The sequence below is a fragment of the Symphalangus syndactylus genome, chromosome 5 (assembly GCF_028878055.3).
Source record: "Symphalangus syndactylus isolate Jambi chromosome 5, NHGRI_mSymSyn1-v2.1_pri, whole genome shotgun sequence".
Taxonomy (NCBI): domain Eukaryota; kingdom Metazoa; phylum Chordata; class Mammalia; order Primates; family Hylobatidae; genus Symphalangus; species Symphalangus syndactylus.
The window spans coordinates 113,607,206-113,632,959 of record NC_072427.2 but is presented as its reverse complement, the minus strand read 5'-3'; the positions used below and the strand labels follow the sequence as shown (position 1 = coordinate 113,632,959).

The 25,754-nt window shown below is 35.5% G+C and overlaps 1 protein-coding gene across 7 annotated transcripts in view; it reads left to right on the top strand.

Moving 5' to 3' along the window:
- Window positions 1-25,754, top strand: part of USP25 (ubiquitin specific peptidase 25) — a 162,357-nt gene that overhangs the window by 82,453 nt on the left and 54,150 nt on the right. For 6 of the 7 annotated variants that reach the window (XM_055279312.2, XM_055279310.2, XM_055279311.2 and 3 more), the window contains 10 exons: window positions 128-204; window positions 2,443-2,516; window positions 9,963-10,111; window positions 15,297-15,424; window positions 16,216-16,311; window positions 17,450-17,611; window positions 18,226-18,452; window positions 21,764-21,834; window positions 22,632-22,860; window positions 24,576-24,776. In XM_055279312.2, the coding sequence (XP_055135287.1) occupies window positions 128-204; window positions 2,443-2,516; window positions 9,963-10,111; window positions 15,297-15,424; window positions 16,216-16,311; window positions 17,450-17,611; window positions 18,226-18,452; window positions 21,764-21,834; window positions 22,632-22,860; window positions 24,576-24,776 (1,414 nt within the window). Of the gene's footprint in view, window positions 1-127; window positions 205-2,442; window positions 2,517-9,962; window positions 10,112-15,296; window positions 15,425-16,215; window positions 16,312-17,449; window positions 17,612-18,225; window positions 18,453-21,763; window positions 21,835-22,631; window positions 22,861-24,575; window positions 24,777-25,754 lie in introns of those variants that run through there. The other variant, XM_063640662.1, reaches the window with a different exon arrangement.

Genomic DNA, 25,754 nt, shown 5'->3' with positions numbered 1-25,754 from the left:
CACTTGTTATCTTTGTAAGGAGTTGGTAATTATACATTTCAACAACTGGCTCTAGGTTTGATGTTACAACATCTAGTATTTTTTTTTTAGTAGGCTCAAATATCAACAGGCTTTTTTCTTTTCACAGCAAGATGTGAGTGAGTTTACACACAAATTATTAGATTGGTTAGAAGATGCCTTCCAAATGAAAGCTGAAGAGGAGACGTAAGTTACCATGAAGTTTAGCGATGGGGTTTTAGGAATTCGTTAGATAGCATATATTAAATGTCAACAGAGAAATAAGAAATCAAGACAGACTTATGAGAATCCCAGTATTTTCTGTATTATTGACAAGCTGTTTAGAATTTGCAGGCACAAATAATAGTCTAACCAAAAAAATCTAAAAAGTGATCTCTGGAAGAGCTAGTCTTATATGCCCAGTTCCTTTTCTTAGATTCAATAATCACTTTTCATGAGGAGGAATGAATTTGCGGTGGAGAAAGATGTCAGGAATATGAATTGTGACAAAATCCTTTTACGTAGAAGCATGAAGACAGGGATATGAGGTAGCAGTGCATGTGAGCAAGTGGTTCTGTTTATCTGTTCGCTCAGGGCCCCAAGGTCACCTAGGTTTCTGAGATCTTGCTGGCAGTGAAAATTACGCTGTGTCTCTAAGTTTCTGCCCAGAAGTGACACACATCACTTCTGCAAACATTTTGTTGGGCAGAGCTATGTGGCGTAACTTCAAAGTGAGTAGGAATATCTCACACTAATTAGGATGGCGGCTACAAAAAAAAACAAAACAACCCCCCAACCCTTACTGCCCCAAGAAAATAACGAGGGTTGGCAAGGATGTGGAGAAATTGTGCAGTGTTGTGAGGATATGAAATGGTACAGCCACTGTGGAAAACAGTATGGGGGTTTCTTAAAAGATTAAAAATATAATCACCATATGATCCAGCAATTCTATTTCTTGGTGTATATCCAAAAGAATTGAAAGCAGGGTTTCAAAGAGATGTTTGTACACCTGTGTTCATAGCAACATTATTCACAATAGCCAAAAGGTAGAAGCAAACCAAATGTCCATTGATAGGTGAATGGATAAACAAAATGTGCTGTATATACATACAGTGGAATATTATTCATCCTGAAAAGCACAGAAGTTCTGACACATGGTGTAACCTGACCCCTTGAAGATACTATGCCAAGTGAAAGAAGCCAGTCACAAAAGGACAAATACTATAAATCACTTACGTGAGGTATCGAGAGTTATCAAACTCGTAGCAACAGAAAGTAGAATGGTGGTTGCCAGAGGCTGGGGGGAGGGGGAGATGGGGAGTTGTTTAATGCATATAGAGTTTCAGTTTTGCAAGAGGAAAAGAATTCTGAGATTGGTTGCACAACAGTGTGAATATACTTAACATTACCAGACTGTACAGTTAAAGGGTTATGTATATTTTATCACAGTTTTAAGAAGTGAGTAGGACAGTGTATCTTACCATGCACCTGAACGTGAAGGGCCAGAATTTTTTTTCAGAAGCACTGAAGACTACTATACTACCTACTGAGGTTCTTGTAAGAATTAAGAGAAGTACTTACCAACATTATTGTAAGGATTACATGATGACCCATTTATCAAGAGAGATGGTATCCCCTCTCTCCCTTTTTAAATAATACTTAACAAATCAATTAATATAAACACAAATTAATACAGAAAAATCTGTACACAATTGTAGATACAATGCATTTCTATACAGTAAGGCAAAGATAAACTTTGTCTTTTTAGGTCACACAAACCATAAAAAGACAATTTAAAATTATCAACTTTTGTTTGCTTTAAACAGAAAAGAAAAAAATGAATTTTGGTATTAAATGACTTGGAAAATTTGTAAATGACTAATTCTACCAGCAGTGTGAAACTTCACAAAAGAATGGAGTAGCTGTTCAGCTACTTTGGGTCAAAAACTGGTACCTTGTTCCCTCCCTGGTGAGAGTTGTTGTTTTTGGATTATTTGGACTCTTCCATGTAAATACAGGAAATAACCTATCAAAATTTTGTAGAAATGTATTCTGATTAAAAGTGGCTTTTCTTCCTTCCCATGTCCAAATAAACATGCACTACACAGAGTATGAGATTGAAATGCGTAATGATGATAGAAAGAGCAGGCACTTTGTGCACAGACTGTGTCAATTTCTCTTCCAAGTTCATACATGTAGTAGCTCATTTTAACTCCTGTGAGAGTCCTGTGAGTGCAGCTATCATAGTTATCCTCAGTTGACAGGTGAAGAAATGGAAGAATAAGTACCTTGTGCAACGTGGCACTGTAAATAACAGAGCTAAATGCAAGTGCATGATAGCCACATACGTGTTTTTGTCTTGTCATATGTTATAGTTCTTTAATATTTTCTCTATTTATAGGTCCAAAAATTGTAATCACATTTATATTTTTTAACACACTTTAGGGATGAAGAGAAGCCAAAGAACCCCATGGTAGAGTTGTTCTATGGCAGATTCCTGGCTGTGGGAGTACTTGAAGGTAGAGTTATACATTTGCTTTTTATTACAAGTGAAGAGAGATTATTATTCATTCGTTCATTTGTCTCGATAGTTACTTTTTTTTAGTGGACTTCATTTTTAATTTGATATATTCTGTCTGGATTGCTACTGTTATTCGCATATAGCACAGAATTGAATGAAGGAAAAGGAATGTACAGAGTGCATTATCACATACTAATTGATACTTTATTTTATCCTCATGTTTTTTCCAGTGAGAGGGCTTCTGTGATACAATTATGTTGGAATACAGGGATTAATGGGACGGTAGGTAGATCCTTTGAAGATAATATTGGAGTTAAATACTGGGCTTGGTATGATGCTCACTTTTCTTTTTCATGTTGAAAGCTGAATTTAGCAACTTAGCATAGTCAGGGTGTTATAGAGTTCTCACTTTTTGAGTGATTTTAAATGTAGATATTAGTTTTCAGGAAAAGATTGTACTCTATCTTTTGAAAAATCAGTGAAGAGTGATACTGTTCCATTTAAGCTAAATACCTGTTTCTTAAAATTTGGCCTAAGTAATTTCTGTTTGGGTTCCCTAACAAGGGAGGAGACTCTTTAAATATAACTTTATGTAATAATATTAGGTCCCAAAGCATAAACTTTTGAAAAATTGTTTTTCTCAAATCACCCAACGCATCAGCTTTTGAAAGTTATCTTTTTCCAGATCAGCTACAGTGTAAAATTTGAAAAAATGTTTTTTCTTCACGATCTTAAGTAGTGGATTCCCTGAAGTTTTATTTGAACGTAGGTGGTTTGGGATTCAGAAAAAGGCAATACTAACTCAGATGCTGGCCCTTCAAAAAGTCTTAGTGAAGTGTTCGTACATTTTTGTTTGCTTCAAGTGGTAACAAATTATATATAAGTTGTTTTATATATATATGCACATATATATGAGTTAATATATATATAAGTTTATATATATATGTAGAATATTTTACATAGTACATTTACGTTGGGTCATTCATCTTAATCATTCTGGTTTTATTTGAAGTAGAACACTGTATCTGATGCAGCGAGTAGGTCTGATCAGGTCGTGACTAGGCACTGTTTATAATACCCTGCATGAGCATTTCTACCTGTATTATATTGATTCCTAAAATTGATTGTTATTAAAATATTTAATTTGTCGGCTGGGTGCGGTGGCTCACGCCTGTAATCTCAGCACTTTGGGAGACCGAGGCTGGTGGATCATGAGGTCAGGAGATCGAGACCATCCTGGCTAACACGGTGAAACCCCGTCTCTACTAAAAATACAAAAAAAATCAGCCAGGCATGGTGGCGGGTGCCTGTAGTCCCAGCTACTCAGGAGGCTGAGGCAGGAGAATGACGTGAACCCGGGAGGGGGAGCTTGCAGTGAGCTGAGATCCGGCCACTGCACTCCAGCCTGGGAGACAGAGCGAGACTCTCTCTCAAAAAAAAAAAAAAATTTGTCAATCCAGTGTTAAAGTCTTTGTACTTGGTATTAGTAAGTTGCTTTAGTGATTGTGTTATATAAATGTGGCCTTAATACGTTTTCACTTGAACTATGTGTTTGCTTCAGTAAAAGTAATTTATTTCAGAGTACTTTCTTACCACTTTTTACATAGATCTTCCTAATACTTTCTTTCAAACCAATGGTTCTCCATTGGGGATGATTTTTAGTTTGTTTGCCAAAGTATCCCCACTGCAAAAGTCCCTCAACTTTTTGAGAACTTCTAGTTCATTGTCCCCTCTCAGCCCTTCTCTGTACTTCACTTCTTCCTTTTTCATCTAAAACCTAAAACTCTCTTTCCCCCCTTCCTTTCTGGCACCCCCTCCCTGTTCTCAAACCTTCACTGAGCTGTTCATCTTTTCTATGTCTGTACTGAGTACCTGAAGATGGCTGGCGAAAAGTCACAGAAATGGGCTAACTGTAGTGGATCATGAATTTGAGTGATACTGAGCTTTGCTGCTCCCAATCCTATAACCCACCTTGTTCTGTGTAATCACCGTTCTTTCTCTCATTTACTGCAATAAATATTTTCGTCTTTTCCACTCATTTCAAATCTAACTTATCTCTTCATTCTCTGAGAACATCTTTACCTCAGATTTCATAGATTTACTGTCACGTTAATGAAACTTAATCACAGGTTTTGCCCAGTCCCCGAATCTAATTTTACATTTGTAGTTTTGTATCATATTCTAAAAACACAACATCCCCAAATATATGAGCCTCAGGCTCCATAACCTAGATCTATCGCTACCTCTACTATATTTTTACCTGCTCCTACACGTAATAAAGGAATTACCCAGTTTTATATCAAAAGACTATTCTTTATATGTGCTCAGAATTCCCTCCCTTCATGCTTTCACTCAGACCTTACTTCATTCGTTTTTTCTTGGCTTTTGAGCTTCTCCTACTCCACTTTCTTTCTCATCAATATTTACACATTGTCTGGCATCTCAAACCTTAAAAATTAAAAACGTTATCCCCTCCCATACTCTTTTTCAGTTAATACCCTCTCTTGATTCTTATTCAGAGTTAAGCCCCTTTAAAGAGAGGAGTTAGTTTCAACTGATTACTCCCCATTTATTCGACCTAGCCCCAGTTTAGTTTCTGGCTTCCGAACTTGTCTAAAAGGGATCTTGCTAAGGTTATTGATTTTCCACATGTGGTTAAATCCATTAGATCCTTTTCAGTTTCTGATATGGTTTGGTCATGTTCCAAACCAAATCTCAACTTGATTGTATCTCCCAGAATTCCGTGTGTTGTAGGAGGGACCCAGGGGGATGTAATTGAATTATGGGGGCTGGTCTTTCCTGTGCTATTCTTATGACAATGAATAAGTCTCCTGAGACTTAACCATTTATTAAAGGCACTTCTTCCATGGCGGTGACAAGAGAAAATGAGGTAGAATAAAAAGTGGAAATCCAGGATAAACCCTTGAGATTTATCTGGGGTTTCCACTTTTTACTTCTACCTCATTTCGTCTTGCCACCACCATGTAAGAAGTGCCTTTTGCCTCCTGCCATGATTCTGAGGCCTCCCCAGCCATGTGGAACTGTTAAGTCCAATTAAACCTCTTTTTCTTCCCAGTCTTGCCTATGTCTTTATTAGCAGCTTGAGAATGGACTAATACAGTAAATTGGGTCCAGTAGAGTAGGACGTTGGTGAAAAGATACCTGAAAATGTGGAAGCAACTTTGGAGATGGGTAACAGGCAGAGGTTGGAACAGTTTGAAGGGCTCAGAAGAAGACAGGAAAGTGTGGGAAAGTTTGGAACCTCCTAGAGATTTCTTGACTGGCTTTGACAAAAATGCTGATAGTGATATGAACAATAAGGTCCAGGCTGAGGTGGTCTCAGATGGAGATGAGGAACTTGTTGGGAACTGAAGCAAAAGTGACTCTTGTTATGTTTTAGCAAAGAGACTGGTGGCATTTTGCCCCTGCCCTAGAGATTTGTGAAACTTTGAACTTGAGAGAGATGATTTAGTATATCGGTAGAAGAAATTTCTAAGCAGCAAAGCATTCAAGAGATGATTTGGGAGCTGTTAAAAGCATTCCATTTTGAAAGGGAAACAGAGCATAAAAGTTCAGAAAATTTGCTGCCTGATGATCCAGTAGAGCAGAAAAACCCATTTTTTGAGGAGAAATTCAAGTTGTGGCTGCAGAAATTTGTGTTAAGTAACAAGGAGCCAAATGTTAATCCCCAAGACAATGGAGAAAATGTCTCTAGGATATGTCATAGGTCTTCCTGGCAGCCCCTCCCATCCTAGACCCAGAGAAGCCTAGGAGGAAAAAATGGCTTCGTGGGCTGCCCGTGGTACCCATGCTGTGTGCAGCCTAGGAACTTGGTGCCCTATGTCTCAGCTGTTCCAGCTTTTGCTAGAAGGGGCCAAGGTATAGCTTGGCCCATTGTTTCAGAGGGTGCAAGCCCCAAACCTTGGCATCTTCCACATGGTGTTGAGCCTGCGGGTGCACAGAAGTCAAGAAGTGAGGTTTGGGAACCTCCACCTAGATTTCAGAAGATGTATAGAAATGCCTGGATGTCCAGGCAAAAGTTTCCTGCAGAGTTGGGGTCTTCATGGACAACCTCTGCTAGGGCAGTACAGAAGAGAAATGTGGGGTTGGAGCCCACACAGAGAGTCCCTACTGGGGCACCACCTAGTGGAACTGTGAGAAGAAGGCCACTGTCCTCCAGAGCCCAGAATGTTAGATACACTGATAACTTGCATCGTGTACCTGGAAAAGCTGCAGACACTCAACACGAACCCATGAAAGCAGCCAGGAGGGAAGCTGTACCCTGCAAAGCCACAGGGGCGGAGCTGCCCAGGACCATGGGAACCCACCTCTTGCATCAGTGTGACCTGGATGTGAGACGTGGCATCAAAGGAGAGCATTTCAGAGTCTTAAAATTTGACTGCCCTGTTGGATTTCGGACTTGCATGGGCCCTGTAACCCCTTTGTTTTGGCCAGTTTCTCCCATTTGGAATGGCTGTATTTACCCAGTACCTGTACTCCAGTTGTAACTCTTCTCAGGAAAAAAATCAGTCAGTGTTACAGTTTTTAGGTTCAGGTGAGAATCCTTACATAATCTTAGTTTTAGTAGCCAAAAGGCCATATTGAGGATCATTAATTTTCTCCCTTCTTATAGGGAGTAACTAGTTTGCTTGTGATATTACAGGCTTATAGGCGGAAGGGACTTAACCTTGTCTGAGATGAGACTTTGGACTGTGGACTTTTGGGTTAATGCTAAAATGAGCTAAGACCTTGGGGGACTGTTGGGAAGAAATGATTGGTTTTGAAATGTGAGGACATGAGATTTGGAGGGGCTAGGGCTGGAATGATATGGTTCGGCTGTGTCCTGACATAAATCTCAACTTGAATTGTATCTTCCAGTGTTCCCACATGTTGTGGGAGGGACCCAGGGGGAGGTAACTGAATCATGGGGGGCAGTCTTTCCTGTGCTGTTCTCATGATATTGAATACATCTCATGAGATCTGATGAGTTTATCATGGGTTTCCACTCTTGCTTCTTCCTCATCTTCTCTTGCCTCTGCCATGTAAGAAATGCCTTTCGCCTCCCGCCCTGATTCTGAAGGCTTCCCAGCCATGTGGAACTGTAGTTCCAATTAATCCTCTTCTTCTTCCCAGTCCGGGATATGTCTTTATCAGCAGCGTGATAATGGACTAATACACTTTCCATATTGAATTCTTACCAGTTATTAATGCTGATGACTCTTAACCTCTTCTTCCTCCTTTTTCCTATTCTTTCCTTAAAAACACATTTCTCTGGCTTTTGTTACACCGTATTCTTGTGGCTTTTTTCCTGCCTCTGTGGGTACTTCTAAGAAAAGTTGTGTTTATAGTCTCTTTTTGCATATAAAGGTAGCAGAACCTTAGGACTTTGTTTAGGCCCATTTCTTCTTCCTGTCCCATCCCCTAGGCATCTCATTCAGTGCCTTAATTTCCTGCTGTCAATAAGCCAGCAATTCTATCTTTATTCTAGAATGTGAATCTTAGTTATAGATTCATATTCAACTCTCTTCTCAAATTGAAATCTCATGGGTCATAATGAACCAGTGATTTCCACTGCTACCTCAAAACTAAAGAAAAAAAAAAATCCTCTGTTCTTACTTAAGTGGTGCCATTTTCAGTCCATAATCTGCCAGGCATGATGGTTCATGCCTGTAATCCCAGCACTTTGGGAGGCTGAGGCAGGTGGATCACTTGAGGTCAGGAGTTCGAGACCAGCCTGGCCAACATGGTGAAACCCCATCTCTACTGAAAATACAAAAATTAGTCGGGCGTGGTGGTGGGCGCCTGTAATCCCAGCTACTAGAGACGCTGAGGCAAGAGAATTGGTGGAACTCGGGAGGTGGAGTTCTCAGTGAGCCGAGATCACACCACTGAGCTCCAGACTGGGCGACAGAGTGAGACTCTGTCTCAATAAAAAATAAAAAATATCATCATCATCATCATCATCATCTAGTTGTTCATGCCAGAATTCTGTCATTCTTGATATTTTCCTTCTTATCTATCTCTTATCCTGCTCAGTCAAGCCCTGTTGGTGCCCTTCCTTGTATATGTGTATAAATGTGTAAGTATATAATTTTATCTCTTTTGTGTATTTTTACTTTTAACAACCTTCATCCATGCTACCTTTATTTCTGGATGGATTCTGCAATGGTCTTTTAACAGATGACCACCTACTTCACACAGGGACTTTAAAGGTGTTTCGGAGACTTAAACCTGAGCCTGTTATTCTTAGATTTAACCATTCAGTGACTGTATTAGTCCATTTACATGCTGCTGATAAAGACATACCCGAGACCGGGTAATTTGCAAAAGAAAGAGAAAGAGGTTTAATGGACTCACAGTTTCACATGGCTGGGGAGGCCTAACAATCATGGCAGAAGGTGAAGGGCATGTCTCACTTGGTGGCAGACAAGAGAAGAGAACGAGAGCCAAGCCAAAGGGGAAACCCCTTATAAAACCATCACATCTCATGAGGCATATTCACTACCACAAGAACGGTATGGGGGAAACTGCCCCCATGATTGAATTATCTCCTGCTGAATCCCTCCCACGATACAGGAGAATTATGGGAGCTACAATTTTAGATGAGATTTGAGTGGGGACACAGCCAAACCATATCAGTGACTTTGCATTATACCCAGAACGTGGTGGGGAAAAAAATTCTTAATAGGATCACAAGACCTTGTAGATTTTAACTCGCTGCCTGACCTTTCATTGTGATCTCTCCCTTGGTTCCCCAAGCTACACTAACCTTCTGTTAGTTCCTAAACATATCAACTTCTTTACTGCCTTAAAGTCTTCATCATGCTGTTCCATGGCCAAGAATACTCTGTAGTCCCCCAGCACTCTGGCATGGCTAACTCCCACTCATTATTCAAGTCTGAGCTTAAATGTCCTTTGCCATGGAAGTTTCTCTGCTCTCCCCACCACCCCCAAGACTAAGCTCCCATTTTTATACCTCTCACATAACTCTGTCTCATCACAACTTTCTTTTTATAACAATTGTAATAATAATTATTTGTAATTATTTGTTTATAAATATATGTGAAGTTAATGGGTATAATGTTTTTTAAATGAGGCTGAGAATTTTCTCAGCTCAGTGACCATATCTCTCTTGTTCACTGCTGTATATATTCCTAGTGTTCAGTACAGTATCTTGCCCTTAGAAAATGCTTCTTGTGAGAAAAAATATACATACGTATGTGTGTATATAATTACATATATGTGGATGTGTAATATCTATGGCTGGGTATAAATGTACATTTGCACATGTGTATGAACCAACAGGAAAATTACACTAACACTTCTCAGGAATGAAATCAGTCAGCGTTACAATTTTCAGGTTCAGGTGAGAATCCTTACGTACTCTTAATTTTAGTAGCCAGAAGGCCATATTGAGGATTATTAATTTTCTCCCTTCTTACAGGTAAAAAATTTGAAAACACTGAAATGTTTGGTCAGTACCCACTTCAGGTCAATGGGTTCAAAGATCTGCATGAGTGCCTAGAAGCTGCAATGATTGAAGGAGAAATTGAGTCTTTACATTCAGAGAATTCAGGAAAATCAGGCCAAGAGGTGAGTTTAACATTTTCATTGTCCCCTTTCTTCCCCAGGTCTTTCTTACAATGCTGTATAGCACAATGTAAGGTTCTAATTATCTAGCTACCTAATAATTGAGAGAGAATACTCAGAGAGTATGTTTCGATTTAATTGGTAATTTAGACATTCGGGAGACCTGCCCAGTCCATATGGCCTATAATCTATGTTAAATTCTCACTTAAATAATTTATCTCAGAATTTTAAAATCTTAGGACATTGTTCAGTCTTTTTAGACCTTTCAATCAAGGTACCAGCCATTAGCAGCATGCTAGTTCCTGGATATAAAGAAGAAAAATCCTGATATTACAGTGGATTTTAAAACAGATATATGCTACTTATATCAACGATTATTGGAATTTGTCCACGATGCCCAGATTCCTTTTCTTGTAAAATTGCTACGTGATTGCATAAGGTCAGATGGAAGAACTTCCCTTCTCAAGGAAGAAATAATTTTTATAAAATATTGTTAACTTACATGTCTACCTCAACTAGTTTCTTTCTTTCCACCCATCTCTGCTTCTTTATCCATCTCTGTAGCTGCATCTGTGTAGCCATTCATTCATGCATTCATCTGTCAGGGAGTTTTGGCACTGTAATAGTAAGCAAAGGACATATGTGCTTCCCCAATCAGTCATTGTTAAGCAATTGCTGATAGTTGTCTAGCTGTTAAGCTCCATGAATGTGGCTAGAGGTCTTTATCTGTGTCATTCACTACTATATCCCTAGTGGTAATATGGTAACTGCATACATAATATTTATTGAATGAATGAATGAAATGTCTTGGTGCTTATCAAACAAGTTTCTGAGGTCTTTATACTGAATAGGTGCTTAATAAATATTCAGTGATACGATGGCTCTGTGTTTATCTAAAAGGAGACTTTGTTCTTGTGTTTTTGAGAACAAATTGCTTTTATCTAAATTTTGTTTTTTTTTTTTTTCTTAAAGATGCATTTAACCTTTCCTGTTTCAGGTGCATACTCATTTTTTTCCTCTTCCCCCCACATACATAAACAAACAAAAATATGCTTTTCCTGTTAAGAGGAAGAGATGTATTTGAAATAGTCTTTCTCTCTACATCATAGATCATCCATTTCAGCCATTCTCAGTAGAGAATAGCCAGACTTCAAAGTTATCAAAGCAGGGACTAGGATAGGGATGTGGTATATGGAAACAAGAGCTGCACAACTAATTCTGATATAAACCTCTAAATAAGAATGTTTAAATTCAGCTTATTTTATTGATTGGGAAACAGATCTCTAAAGACTGGGACTTTAGCAGTGTCCCACAATGGAATAAGAAAACAGACTCTTAAAATCCGATCTCTTTGCTGTTAAGTAAAAGGATGATTGGGGTAGTAGGGCAGGGATGGTACTTTTTTTTTAATATTGTCAGAGTAGCTGAAATACACTATGGTTTATTGGTAATCTTTCTCACATATTCCCAGCTTTTAAAAATTTTTATTTTACACAGAATTGAAATTTTATTGTCTATTTAGAATATCTTAGATTTGTCCTCCATCTTTTTATTGGTTTTATACTCTGAATGCCCCTATGTTGCAATATAAATGTTCTGCCTAGGTTTTTTCATGTAGCCTAGGGAATATAATGATTTATGATGTTCTCTATATTTAGCAGTTTCTAATCTCCACTACTGTGGCAAATTTGACTGCCGTGATTCCTGTTACCATTTTTCTAGATTTGCTGGAGGCTATAGTTTCAATAATAATTCAACTTGATTTAAGAGACTGTCACTGACTAAAGTATAATATCAGTTTTTAAAAAATAACATTTAAATTATAGTCTTATTATATCCTTTAGAAAAACTATTCTTGAATCTCTAAAAGCCAGTAAGTAACATTATAGGCTATTTCTAAATTGGCATAATCCCTGATAACAATAGCTTTTTCCTCAATCTATTAAAAATTGTTGATTTTATTTTGGCCCAGAAAACATCTTATTTGCTGAAATAGCTGTGGCCAACTAATATAGGAAGACCTCCAGTCTTCCAGGCTAAAACATCCAATTGGCTATAAGAGTTTAAATTTTGTGGATGATATACTAAGAGACAACTGAATAAGTTAAACATGATTGTATCCAAAATAACTACTTAAATATTTTTTAAATGATACATTGTAACTTTTAAATGGTATGCAATTTGTGGACGAGTCAGACTCTCCAGGAAACATGGAGATATTTTTTGATTGTCTGTTGGAGGAAAAAAATTTCAGATAGTAAATACTTCACTTGTAGTGTGAGTATTCACTACTACCAGTGTATGCTGTGTGTTCTTTTAGACTATTGCTATGCACATATAAGTATTTGCATCTGTCCACACTGCCCCAAAAGTTGCGTTTTTCACCCAAGAGTATATCATGAGCTTGCTTCTAAGTTAGTGTACAGCTTTACGTCAGTGTTTTTAAAATCTACATAGTGTCACATAGTCTGTATTTATAAAATTAAATTGATTTAATTCTCCTGTAAGGCAGTAACTAAGAAAAAGAATTATTTTGAAGAATGTCTTTGTATAAATACCCTTGAGCACTTAGGAATGAAGTATAGTTAGAAGTAGAATCTTTGGGTCACAGGGCATACTCATTTAGATGTGTTGGTACTGCCAAATTTCCCTTCACAAAGCTGTACCAAGTTATAATAAAGTGCTAGAAGGAGTTTTTACAAAGCTTTAAAAACAAAATTAGAGAAACAGTATCAACATGTACCATATTAGACATCTATAGAGGTTATATGGGGAACTTACCTTTTAAAATCAAAGGGCAAATGAGTCAAGGCAATTAAATGACTGGAGCTAATTTTTTAACTGGAATAAAAAGTTTTTGCTTCTTGTGCATAGTTTACATCCTGGCTTGGTTTGATATTCCGTGCGGAATTTGAAGTGATAGGTGTGTTTTTTCTGTTGTTGTTTTATTTCCTCCACATTTGTGTAATCCTCTCATAAAAACAAGGTATCTTATACACTTTAATAGAAAAACCAGCTATTAAAACTCATAAAAATGACATACTCTTTAGGAACTATTTTTGTTAACAGGTGAGATTTCTAGAATTGTGATGAATTTAGAAGCACTTGTGCTGCCAATACTGATTATGTAAGTTCTTTATTCACTAACTGCAGAAATCTATTCCTCATGTAGTTTCATTATCTAGTAAAATAATAATACGTTTAGAGATATGGAGAATGACCTCTGTCTCACAAGCATGGCATACTAGTTAGATTATAGAGAAGTAGATACAGTTTTTTGTTGAATGGAAATATTTTTTTGAAAGAAAAATTTCTCATGTTTTGTATTATTTAAAATTCAAATTATGTACTGCTATACTACAATCCAAATATTGCAGAGCTAGACATACCATTAATATTTTAAAACATGAATTTACAGAATGTCTGGTTATCTCATCTTGTCCCCATCAGCTTTAGAATGAGAAAGTGAAATCCTTCCACTCTTGTAGTAGGAAAAACCTGCCATCGCTGATAGAGGAAAATGCATTCATAACAGAGACATATTACATAACATTTTTGAACATCCTTTTGTAAGGTATGGAAGCTATTTATATTTCCTGGACTTTTCATGGTCTACAGAAAAGTATACCCCAGTTTGGGTCATTTCATTTCTTGTGGCCATTGTAGATTTCCATGAATTAAAATATGTAACTATTTAATTTTAATGGTGACATTTAAAGTATTGCAATAAAATATGAAAGTGATAGTTCTTGAAATCTACTTTCTTGTTTGAGTATCATAAAATGGAGCAGAGAATATTATCCTAAAGAATCAAAAGTGTTCTTTGTGATATGTCTGGGTAATGTTTTAATTCTTAATAATAATTTTATATGTGGATTAGAACTAACTCAAAAATTCTTGCCAGTTCCATGTGAGATCAAAATGAGTAAGCAAACTTTGCTAATCAAATTTTAAAACTTGAGATGTTTCTGATAGTTTTCATAATTTTATTTAATCCGTTTCAGGTATTATCCATATAAAACAAATTCCTTAAACCTTAGCTTTCAGTAAAAGATAACCATCCAGCTCAGGAAATCTCAGTTCAAGTAATTATTGCATTTTGAAAGAGAAATAGTATTGAATACCATTTGCTTTTATTTGCTGTAGAGAAAAGTAGCAACTTTCCAGATCCTCCTCAGATTCAATTTGCCAGGTGTGTGCCATTCATGCTTTTTTTGGATGTTCAAATTTAAATTTAGTATATTCTTAACTTATTGATAGATGTGTGGTGGCATTTTGTGACCCTTGAAATTATCATACACAATAGATTATGCAGCAGTTTCGCATATTGCAGTTTATAATAAGCACTTCAGAAATATTTATTTTGTACTTCTGGTATTTGTTGATTTACAAGTTTGTTACCTTTTCTTTCTCTTTAAATACATATGCTTATGTATAACTTGAGGTTGTATATGAAAATGATTTTCTTTTAAAAATGTTGAATTTCATGCTTAATTGAACAGTTACCAAAGCATGTATGGGGATTAGGGGCTGGGGGTAGGGGAAGGAAATTACAGTTATACTCATTAGCATAATTTGGCTCATAGCAATGAGACATTCAATTCTTTAAACACTAGTTATTTTAAAAGATTTTAAGTAAATTACTCTAAGTATTAACTTTTTGTTAGTGATATGTCTTTTTCATAAATTAGTATGAAATCCAGCAGAGGAGCTAAAGTTAAAACAGGAAAACACCATTTTTTAATTTTTAGTATGAGAGTTGTGATGATTTATGATATAAATTTTTTTTTTGAGTACTCCCTCTCACAAGTTATTTTGTCACAGGATTTTGATGCTTTGGTTAAGTATAAGTACCATTCAACATCATATTGAAGAAGACAGAGAAGACTTGAGCTACTAAGTCATGGTTTTAACCAGTGTCTTTTTCTTTGGGCTAGAAATCCTAATACAAAGAATTATTTTCAAAGGATAGTTGTGAGATTTCCTTTTTTCCTGATCATGTATTATACCCACTCTTGGAATTTTCAAGAGGTGCGGAAAACTTTTAGAAAGAGGTTGAGTTTTAACTAAACTGTGTACACAATTACTTGTCAGTAACAATGTCAGTGCCCACATCCTGTGCCTAAGATTGCAATGAAGAAAACAAAGGTGGTATTAAAGTTTTTGTTATTGTTTTATTTCCTTTCAGCATTGGTTTACTGAATTACCACCTGTGTTAACATTTGAATTGTCAAGATTTGAATTTAATCAGGCATTGGGAAGACCAGAAAAAATTCACAACAAATTAGAATTTCCCCAAGTTTTATATTTGGACAGGTATGGTTTGATATACTGCATGACTTGGTTTGAAACAGTTTAGTAAGGGAGAAAATATTGTTCAGAGGAAAATTCTGCATAATTTTCTTAGAATTAATTTCTACTTTTGCATAATATACCTAATACCATTTGTCAAGGTAAATGAAGTTCACTTTGTATTAGAAAAGTATAGTTTTTGGGAATAATGTTATAAGGAAATTTTAAAAAGATTAATTTTATAATCTTAAAATTCAGAATTTTAAAAAATACCATTTTGTATTATCTACCTTATATCTTATACAATTTTGAAGGAATTGATGCTTTGTGGTGATGTCTATACTTAATATTGTATCTATCTGTCTTTCTGTCTTTCTGTCTGCCTGTCTTTCTGTCTTCCTGTTTTCCTGTCTGTCTTTCTTTCTTTTGTTTTTTTCTGTCTGTCTTTCTGTCTTTCATTCTTTTTTGTTTTGAGATGGAGTCTTGCTCTGTCACCCAGGCTGGAGTGCCACTGCAAGATCACAAGTGTGATCTTGTCTCACTGCAAACACCATCTCCTGGGTTCAAATGATTCTCCTGTCTCAGCTTCCTGAGTAGCTGGGATTACAGACACCTACCGTCATGCCTGGCTAATTTTTGTATTGTAGTAGAGATGAGGTTTCACCATGTTGGCCAGGCTGGTCTTGAACTCCTGACCTCAGGTGATCCTCCCACCTTGGCACCCCAAAGTGGTAGGCTGGGCACGCTGGCATCTGGCCATATTGCATCTACTTTCATGATATTCGGAAATGCTAATGATTGCCTTTTTCTGATAGATACATGCACAGAAACAGAGAAATAACGAGAATTAAGAGGGAAGAGATCAAGAGACTGAAAGATTACCTCACAGTATTACAACAAAGGCTAGAAAGGTATTTTAACTTTTATGAAATTAGGAGATAATTATCAGAAACCATGTATTTGGTGACTAGATTTTTAATTTCAAATTTGCTTTGAGTGATTTATAATTTTAGGAGTAGTTAATATTGTGTGAATGGTTTTGAGTTTTGCTTGAAACTAAAAATCTATAGTAGACTTTAAAAAATTATTCTAGTGTTTAAAATTAAATATCTCATTGTCAACAGGTAATGTTCCTACTGCTGAAAATAGATAGAAAGTTAAATGAATATAGTTTTGACCTTTCTTTTTGCATGAAACTAAAGATTACTTTTGAGGTTTTCATTAAAATGAGTGGTATCTGAGTTTTTCTCCTTAAAACAGGATACAAACTCAGCTGCCTACCAAGTCTTCTCAGCAGCTTCGTAAAGGAGGAAATTGTGTCAGTGTAGGATGGTATGTTCTGGGAGCCTAGAGAGCAATCTGTGTGTACAGGGAATGAATGCCATTCCATACCAGTGGATGGTGCCATGTATGAGTATGGCCTCACTGTTGTCTATTGATTTGGATCATTTCTAAAAGACGTCAGAATCTGGACTGAGAAATGTTCTACAGGCCAGACAGAAATCTAAAGGCTGAAATGTCACAAGTCATTTCAGTTTGCAAACCCCAATCTACTCTGTATTCCCTTATTTTAGGAATTTTCAAATTAGTAGTCTAAAACTTCTTATATCGAATAGTATATCGTATTTTAATGATTTTTATTCTTAAAAAGTATGAATAATCATATTGAAACATGATTAGTGGTAAAAGATAGGAAGATAGTACATATCACTGTCTTGATCATGAGACCAGATGCCAGATCTAAAAATAAAAACAGTCTCAGGAGATGTCAGTTTTCATCTTCCTATTGAGTTACAATTTAGAACAGCATTTACAAATTATAACAGTATATACTCACATTCAGTCCCAATCGGCCTTGGTTTCCTGTCTTTGGGGAACATTTAATATGTTTTTCTTAAATGTATATTCAGTTTTACCATCTTCGTTTTAAAGCAGATGAATTTTATTGCTGAGGAAGTTTTATTGAAGTATCACGTTTTATAACAATAATAAAAGCCCAAATATGCTGTATATAGAAATAAAAGCACTTGTACATTTTATGATTAACAGATATTTAAGCTATGGTTCCGGTCCCAAACGATTCCCCTTGGTAGATGTTCTTCAGTATGCATTGGAATTTGCCTCAAGTAAACCTGTTTGCACTTCTCCTGTTGACGATATTGATGCTAGTTCCCCACCTAGTGGTTCCATACCATCACAGACATTACCAAGGTAAAAAGTAATCCTGATGCAAGAGACAGTTGTTACCTTTATTACATAATAATGTTAACTGCTGCCTTTAAAGACAGTTTCTATAAAATGTATGCTTTGATTTACTTCAGTGAACTCCTAAGAGTAGATTCACTTAGAAGACTGTATGTCCTCTGGGAGTTTTTTTATTATTTCAGTAGATTTTATGGTTATGGATTAAAATTTTAATCACATTTTTTTCAGTTCAGAATTATACTTTAGCATGTTTTGGTATTTACATATATAAGATTCAGCATTTTATAATACATAAAAATAGTACTATCAAATTAGAATTTGTTTCTGTAACATAAGCTGATAAGCCAGGGAAAATAATATCATCATGCATAAGATTTTCTTGTTTTTTAAAAATAAATATGATTAAGCTGTTTTAACTCTAAAGCTACAACTTCATCTTACAATAATTTAGTTCTTATGTATTAAAAATCTCATTTGGATATTAGATCAATCCACATATTTCTTTGTTAAGATTTTTTCTTTTGAATTATAAGCCAATTTAATACTGTGGGTTTGGCACGATCTTTGTCGAGAGTTTCAGCTTGAAAGGTTGATAACAAATACTCTGTGCTTTAATACAGCACTACAGAACAACAGGGAGCCCCATCTTCAGAACTGCCAAGCACATCACCTTCATCAGTTGCTGCCATTTCATCGAGATCAGTAATACACAAACCATTTACTCAGTCCCGGATACCTCCAGATTTGCCCATGCATCCGGCACCAAGGCACATAACGGAGGAAGAACTTTCTGTGCTGGAAAGTTGTTTACATCGCTGGAGGACAGAAATAGAAAATGACACCAGAGGTAAGAAGTGTCTCATAGCATGGTTACTGTCACCTCAGATGGATATGTATAATGTTAATATTGAGAAGGGAAATCACGTCTGGATTTTATATTTAAACATTATAGTCATTTTTCTTTTCCAGAAAGGGTTTTAAGATAAACTAGTCTGGCTCCCCATTTTTGTAATCTCAATATCAGGTTCACAGGGACCAAAAGATTTTCCCTGGATTGCTTAGCTGATTAATGACATGGCAGATGGCCTGATTTTCTAGTTTACTGCTCTAAGTTTATATCAAACTGGTATTCACAGTTACTCCATTGGAGAAATGTCATACAACATCAATGTTTTTACATATCAGTTAGGTACTAAATCTAAGTTTGCACAGGGAGTTCCGGTGATAAAAAAATTTTCTTTAGGCTTAAGAATTAGAAATGTGAATTTTAATTTTTAATAGTTCTATCAGATTTCTGAGTATCTATGATCCCATTACTAGTCTGTAACAGAGTTTTTACTGGCATGCAGCAAAATAAGAAAAATAAGGACAGTGCTCTGGGTGGGGTGTGTGCGCATGTGTGCCTTTGTGTGCGTGTGTGTGTGTGTGTGTGTGTGTGTGTCAAGTTGCCATCCGTCCATTCTTGGAAGGAACTCTCTTTTATTCTTTTCTATTTTTTCTTTTTTTTCAGAATAAGTTATTCTGAACTTTTCTCTTTCCTACTTTGCTGCTGTTAAAGTGTACTTAAAAAAATGGATTATGGTAGATTTTATTACATTTTTTTTCCTTAAATGTGAAAATGTAATTCCCTATTATCATTCCCCAATTTTATGCTGATTTATTGGTTTATGAAAAAAATGAACTATGTGACATGGTTGGAATTATATTGAACAATATTGATTGTTGGATATTATATGACCAACTTAACTCTTTATAGACAATATTTGAAAAACAATGGCCCTAATTTAGTAAGAAGTACATAAGGTATGATGGTGACTAACAGCATTAGTAGCTGTCAAGATTTTCTTTAGTATTTTTCAAATAAGAGGGAATTTAAAAAAATATTTGAACTCATTAACAAACATTAATCAAGCAAATAGTGTTGATGAAGCACTATATTAGGTGTTAGGTAATTTTCTACTCCTCATGGCGGGTTGTTTTTAAAAGATTACATTCAGAGGGGTGGAAGCTAGGAAGCTTTTGACACCTAAGTAGTGGCATTGAGGGAAGGAAGAAGTGAATGTACTTAAAATATTCTTTGGAGACAACTGACAGATGTGGGTCATTGGCTAGAGGTAAGAGAGAGGGACGAATCAAATGATTCTCTTAGTTCATAATGGTATGAATAACCAAATAGAATGTGTTTTGGAAAAAAGATAAAGCCAGTGGGCGAAGAGGTTCCCACTCAGGGGAGGAAAGAGAAATATGATGAGTTCTCTTTTGGCCATTTTAAGTTTGAAGAGCTTTTTTGAGACGGAGTCTCACTCTGTCACCAGGCTGGAGTGCAGTGGCATGAACTCGGCTCACTGCAGCCTCTGCCTCCCAGGTTCAAGCGATTCTCCTGCCTCAGCCTCCCAAGTAGCTGGGACTGCAGTTGTGTGCCACCACACCCAACTAATTTTTGTGTTTTTAGTAGAGATGGGGTTTCACCATGTTGGCCAGGGTGGTCTCAATCTCTTGACCTTGTTATCCACCCACCTCAGCCTCCCAAAGTGCTGGGATTACAGGCGTGAGCCACCATGCCTGGCTGTTAAGGTTTTTATATGTAATACTATGGATCAGGAAAGAAGGTTTTCCTCAGGATATTTTTTTTCTTTCTTTCATCCCTATTGATGTCAGCAGTTAGCATTATTTTGTAAACTATTGTGTAATATTCCAACACACAGGTATGATGTAATTCATTTAATTCCCATATTGATATTCACTAAATAATGCTGGCCTTCGATATACATATTTAAACACTTCTGTAAGTAGTATATGTTCTTTTTTATGTTCAGGGGTACATGTGCAGGTTTGCTATAAAGATAAATTACGTGTCTTAGGGGTTTGGTGTAAGATTATTTCATCACGCAGGTAATAAACACAGTACCTGATAGGTGGTTTTTCCATTCTCACGCTGCTCCCACCCTCCACCCTAATGTAGGCCCCAATGTCTGTTGTTTCCTTATGTCCACCATTTCTGGTTCAGAGTGTGTATATTTTAAATTTTGACGACTGTTTTAAAATTGTCACTCCAAAACAGTAAGCCAGTTTGCATTCCCGCTGTGTGAGAGAGCCTGTCTCCCAGTATCCTCCCTAGCCCTGGACACTTTTTAGTAGTTTTTATAATTGAAAAACTGGTATTTTAGTGTTTTGATTTGCATTCCCTTAGCTTCGAGTGAAGTTGGATATTTATATTGTTCTGTAAACTTCTTGTTTGTGACATTTGCCCATTTTTAAAATACTGAGCTATTTGTCTTTTTCTTAATGCTTAATAGAAAGTTTAATGTATTGTGGATATTAACCCTTTACCTACAATATCACATATGCTGCAGATATTATTTTCCCAGTTTTTCATTTGATTTTCTTTATGTTGGTTTTGTTTTGTTTTTATAATGTAGATTTTTTAAAGTGTTGGGCAGGGAGGATCTTATCTTTTCCTATAAGGTTACTGGTTTTCTGACAGTCTTAGACAGGTCTTTCCCCACTCTAAAGTTAGCTAATTTTTTTTATAGTTTTTCAAGGTTTCTTCTGATTCGTTCAGCAGCTTCACAATATGATGTGGTTACAATCTAAACGTTTCCTTATTGACAGTTATTTAGGTTATCTCTTTTTTAAAAATTATTGTGGACAATATGACTGTGAACATCTCTATCTGAACAATTTTGTAGGATTATTTTCTACTAGAAGTAGAAATAATTGTCATGGGAGTGCTATAATTTTATTTTCCCTGTTGATTATAGTCGATTTTTATTCAGTTATGTGTGTGTACAAGATACGTGGTGAACATGTTTTACCTTGTTCTTAAGTTTACTTGTGTTATAGCAATATGTAAGGAAGCTTAGCTTTCATTTTCATTGAAACTGTCCTTTATAGATTTGAACAAAATTCACTGTTATTGGCTCTGCACATTTTCTAGATAAATCGTATTTGTGTTGTTTTTAAAGTATGCATTTGTACTGTGTCTTTTATTAAGAATAACTATAATTCATTTTCTACAGATTTCAAATAGTAATGTTTTTTAAGAAAAGTTTTAGGAAAATTTTCCTATTCCTCTAATGTGTTTGTAGGAAAACCATTAATCCTTATAAGTAGAAACACACTTGCTGTTAATCATTAAATGACACCTTATATCCTTAGATTTGCAGGAAAGCATATCCAGAATCCATCGAACAATTGAACTAATGTACTCTGACAAATCTATGATACAAGTAAGTGAAATTTTGAGCTAGTAATCATTGCCAAAATTATTTACATATATTTTAATGTATCTTTACATTATCTTAGTCTAATTTTTCTTTACATGTTTTGTTTTAAAATTCTGGTAAATCTTATTGTAAAATAATAAGGGCTTGCAATATGTACAATGTGACAGTTCATCTGAATGGGGAAAATTTTATAACAAATTTATAACAAAATTCATGACAAGTTTTCCCCATTCAGTTGTATTTTCACACCATATGTGTTGTGTACCCTTATTATTTTACAGTAAAATCTACCAAAGTTTTTCAAAAGGCTATAGCATCTTTAAAAAGTCTTATGGGAGAAAATCTATGGTTGTTAAAGGATATTAAGATTTGGGAAGAAACTTAAGGACTCCATTACGTTTTAACTTCTGGTGTATATTATATAATCTATTTTGTTAACCATCAATTTAGAATTCTGAAGATTTAGACACATTTACTATATATAAAACTGCCCACTATAAGCTTTTTATTCAAAAGAAACAATTAGGCCAATGAGTACATACACAATAAATACATTTTTAGTTGTTCAAAAATCATCTTTTTAATCTATCAACTTTTTATATCTTTAGCTTATTCAGATTCTGTCTTTTTAAAGTTTTATAGTTTAGTTTTTTCAAACTTTTAATCCCAGCCAGTTCTCTCTCATTTAAAAAAGAAAATGCTCTTACGGTTTTCTCCAAACAGGTTGTTTGTAGGTTTCATGGAATGTGGTATAGTAGACTACATAATTGCAGTTTAACTCTTCTTTTTTCCACGTTTAGGTTCCTTATCGATTACATGCCGTTTTAGTTCATGAAGGCCAAGCTAATGCTGGGCACTACTGGGCATATATTTTTGATCATCGTGAAAGCAGATGGATGAAGTACAATGATATTGCTGTGACAAAATCATCATGGGAAGAGCTAGTGAGGGACTCTTTTGGTGGTTATAGAAATGCCAGTGCATACTGTTTAATGTACATAAATGATAAGGCACAGTTCCTAATACAAGGTAAGAATATATAGGGTGGTATATATTTTTAAATAGTCATAAAAGCGGCTCTGGTATGTGTGTGATTAGTTAAGTGTAATTCACTCAGACAATGAAGGATGTGATTAGGAAATGCTACTGGGTTTTGACAAGACTGAATTGAAAAGTAATGTCAGCAGGGCTAAGAATTCGTATATATTTTGTATTCCAAGTCAACTATTAAAGGCAAATATGACCTTTTTTGTCCTTGCTAAAAATGCTTTAGTGACTATTCCACCAATTGACTCATATTTAATATTTAATTCCTTAGCCTAACATATATGGCCTGTGTTCTTGGCCTCTGATTATCTCCCCACCTTCATTGATCACCAGTGTTCCTTTTGAATTTATATCCTTACTGAACTTCTTGCTGTATCTGCTCATATCAAACCATTTCACACATTTATGTTTGCATGTTCTTATATGTTTTATTTTTTTGCCAGTAATTCTTTTGCCTAATTCTTGTTCTTCTGTCAAGATTCAATTCAGGTGTCATTTCCCCCGCAAACTATTTCTTGATCTGCCAAAAAGTATCTCTCCTTATGCTGTCCTGGCATCTGTCTACTGGGCATTTACTGTTGTGTATTGAAATTGTGTAATGACTTGTCTTGCACATTTCTCTCTCATCTGCTCAGAGCCAGAGACCATGTCATACTATGTCTGAATCTTTTTATTTCTGATATTCTGATATATGCTTTGCATATAGAAAACAATAAAGGTTTATTGAAACTGATAAAAATCATCTTTTTATATTTAGTCATTCAGAATCAGCTAGGCCGTCCACTTCTGCCTGAAAAAATGAAGTTATTTATCTGTGTGTGTAGTAGAAGTTGAGTAATTCTTCTGAATACTCTATGTATTGTTTTTAAGATCTTGCTGTATTGATTAATTTTCATAATTGCATATTTAAGTCTACTTAATTTATTCATATGACAAACAGTTTTAGTTTTATTTTGAGCTACTAAGGTTAACATGATTATGAGTTGTTTACATTTTGTGAAAGGTTTAAGTAATCAAACATCTGGTATTTTCCAATAATGGCAGAAGTAGTATTACATCACTATTAGAGTAGCAAAGAAAAAAAATGGCCAGGCATGGTGGCTCATGCCTATAATCCCAGCACTTTGGGAGGCCGAGGCGGGCAGATCATGAGGTCGGGAGATCGAGACCATCCTGGCTAACACAGTGAAACCCCATCTCTACTAAAAATACAAAAAAATTAGCTGGGCTTGGTGGCGGGCACCTGTAGTCTCAGCTACCCGGGAGGCTGAGGCAGGAGAATCGTTTGAACCCGGAAGGTGCAGGTTGCAGTGAGCCGAGATTGTGTCACTGCACTCCAGCCTGAGTGACAGAGTGAGACTCCATCTCAAAAAAACAAACAACAACAACAACAAAAAACTTGGCTTTGGCTTTGTATTTTCTCTCATTTCTACTCTGAAGATAAAAAAAAATCTGAGACCATTACCTATGATGGATTATCAAATATTTTTATCATTGTTTTTCTGAGCATTTGTTTTGAGTTTTAAAAAGTTTTTTAGATAATAATTATTTGCTAAGCAATAGTAATTCTTAAGTAATATTGATTGGCTGAGTGGTAATTCATAGTTTAAATTCTATTTGAAATGCAATCTGTTTTGAGCTTTGCATTTTCCCTTTAATTCTTAATTTCATACTAGTTTTTGAAATATGATTTGCAGAGGAGTTTAATAAAGAAACTGGGCAGCCTCTTGTTGGTATAGAAACATTACCACCGGATTTGAGAGATTTTGTTGAGGAAGACAACCAACGATTTGAAAAAGAACTAGAAGAATGGGATGCACAACTTGCCCAGAAAGCTTTGCAGGAAAAGCTTTTAGCGTCTCAGAAATTGCGAGAGTCAGAGACTTCTGTGACAACAGGTTTGTCCATTTTTATTAAGTTGTGTTTGATTATCAATATTATTTTTATAATGATAAGATACGTTCATTATTAAAAAGTTTTAGCTATCTTAAAGTATGAGGAAATCAGTATAAATCATTTCAAATTCCATCACTCAGATTATCACAGTTAACAATTTAGTTTACCTTTTTGCCAGACACCACTGTATATATTTATATGTTTTTCAAGATAAATGAGATAATTCTGTTGACTTTACCTCTACCTACTCTGCCTGTGTTGGGTGGGCTTGGATTTTCTTGGCAAGTAGCAGAGAAAGCTGTGAAATCAGCAAGAAACGCAAACCAATTCACTAAAGCTATCAAGAGTAGTAATTTCAAATTTGGCCAAAATAATACTACCAGTATATTCATATATACTTTGTGCAATAGTAAAATACTATTAATAACTATTTGATGTTTTTCAGAATTTTTAAGATTAAGAGAAAATTGACCAAAACTATTTAGTATATCACAGGTAAAAAATAAGTGTATAGACCTATAAACCAAAGATATAAATACATAAACATGTAAATATTTAAAAACATTATTCTTAAATGAACTATTAGCTGATGAAATCAATAAAATAAGTCAAAGTATACACTGTATAAGAATTAAGAAAATAGTTTCTAGTAAAATTGAAAATATATTGTCTTTTGATTTTCTTAAAAGATTACTCTTCACTGAGTTGCAAATACGTTTTAGGGCAACATGTTTTCTGGTATAGAAAATGCTATTTCTCAGTACGAATTGAGGAAATGAGAAGCTATAAATTAAGCCCATATATTTTCCTCAAACTCATTTGTCTCTTTTTATAACTGCTAGTGGATGTTATTGAATAACTTTTTTTTTTTTTTTTTGCAAGATCTCCATGTTTTATTTTTTAAGGAAGTAGTTCCAGCTTTTGTTTGTTTAATTTCATCTTTTGCAGACAGAGGTTTCCTTGCAGCATTACCTGGTTGG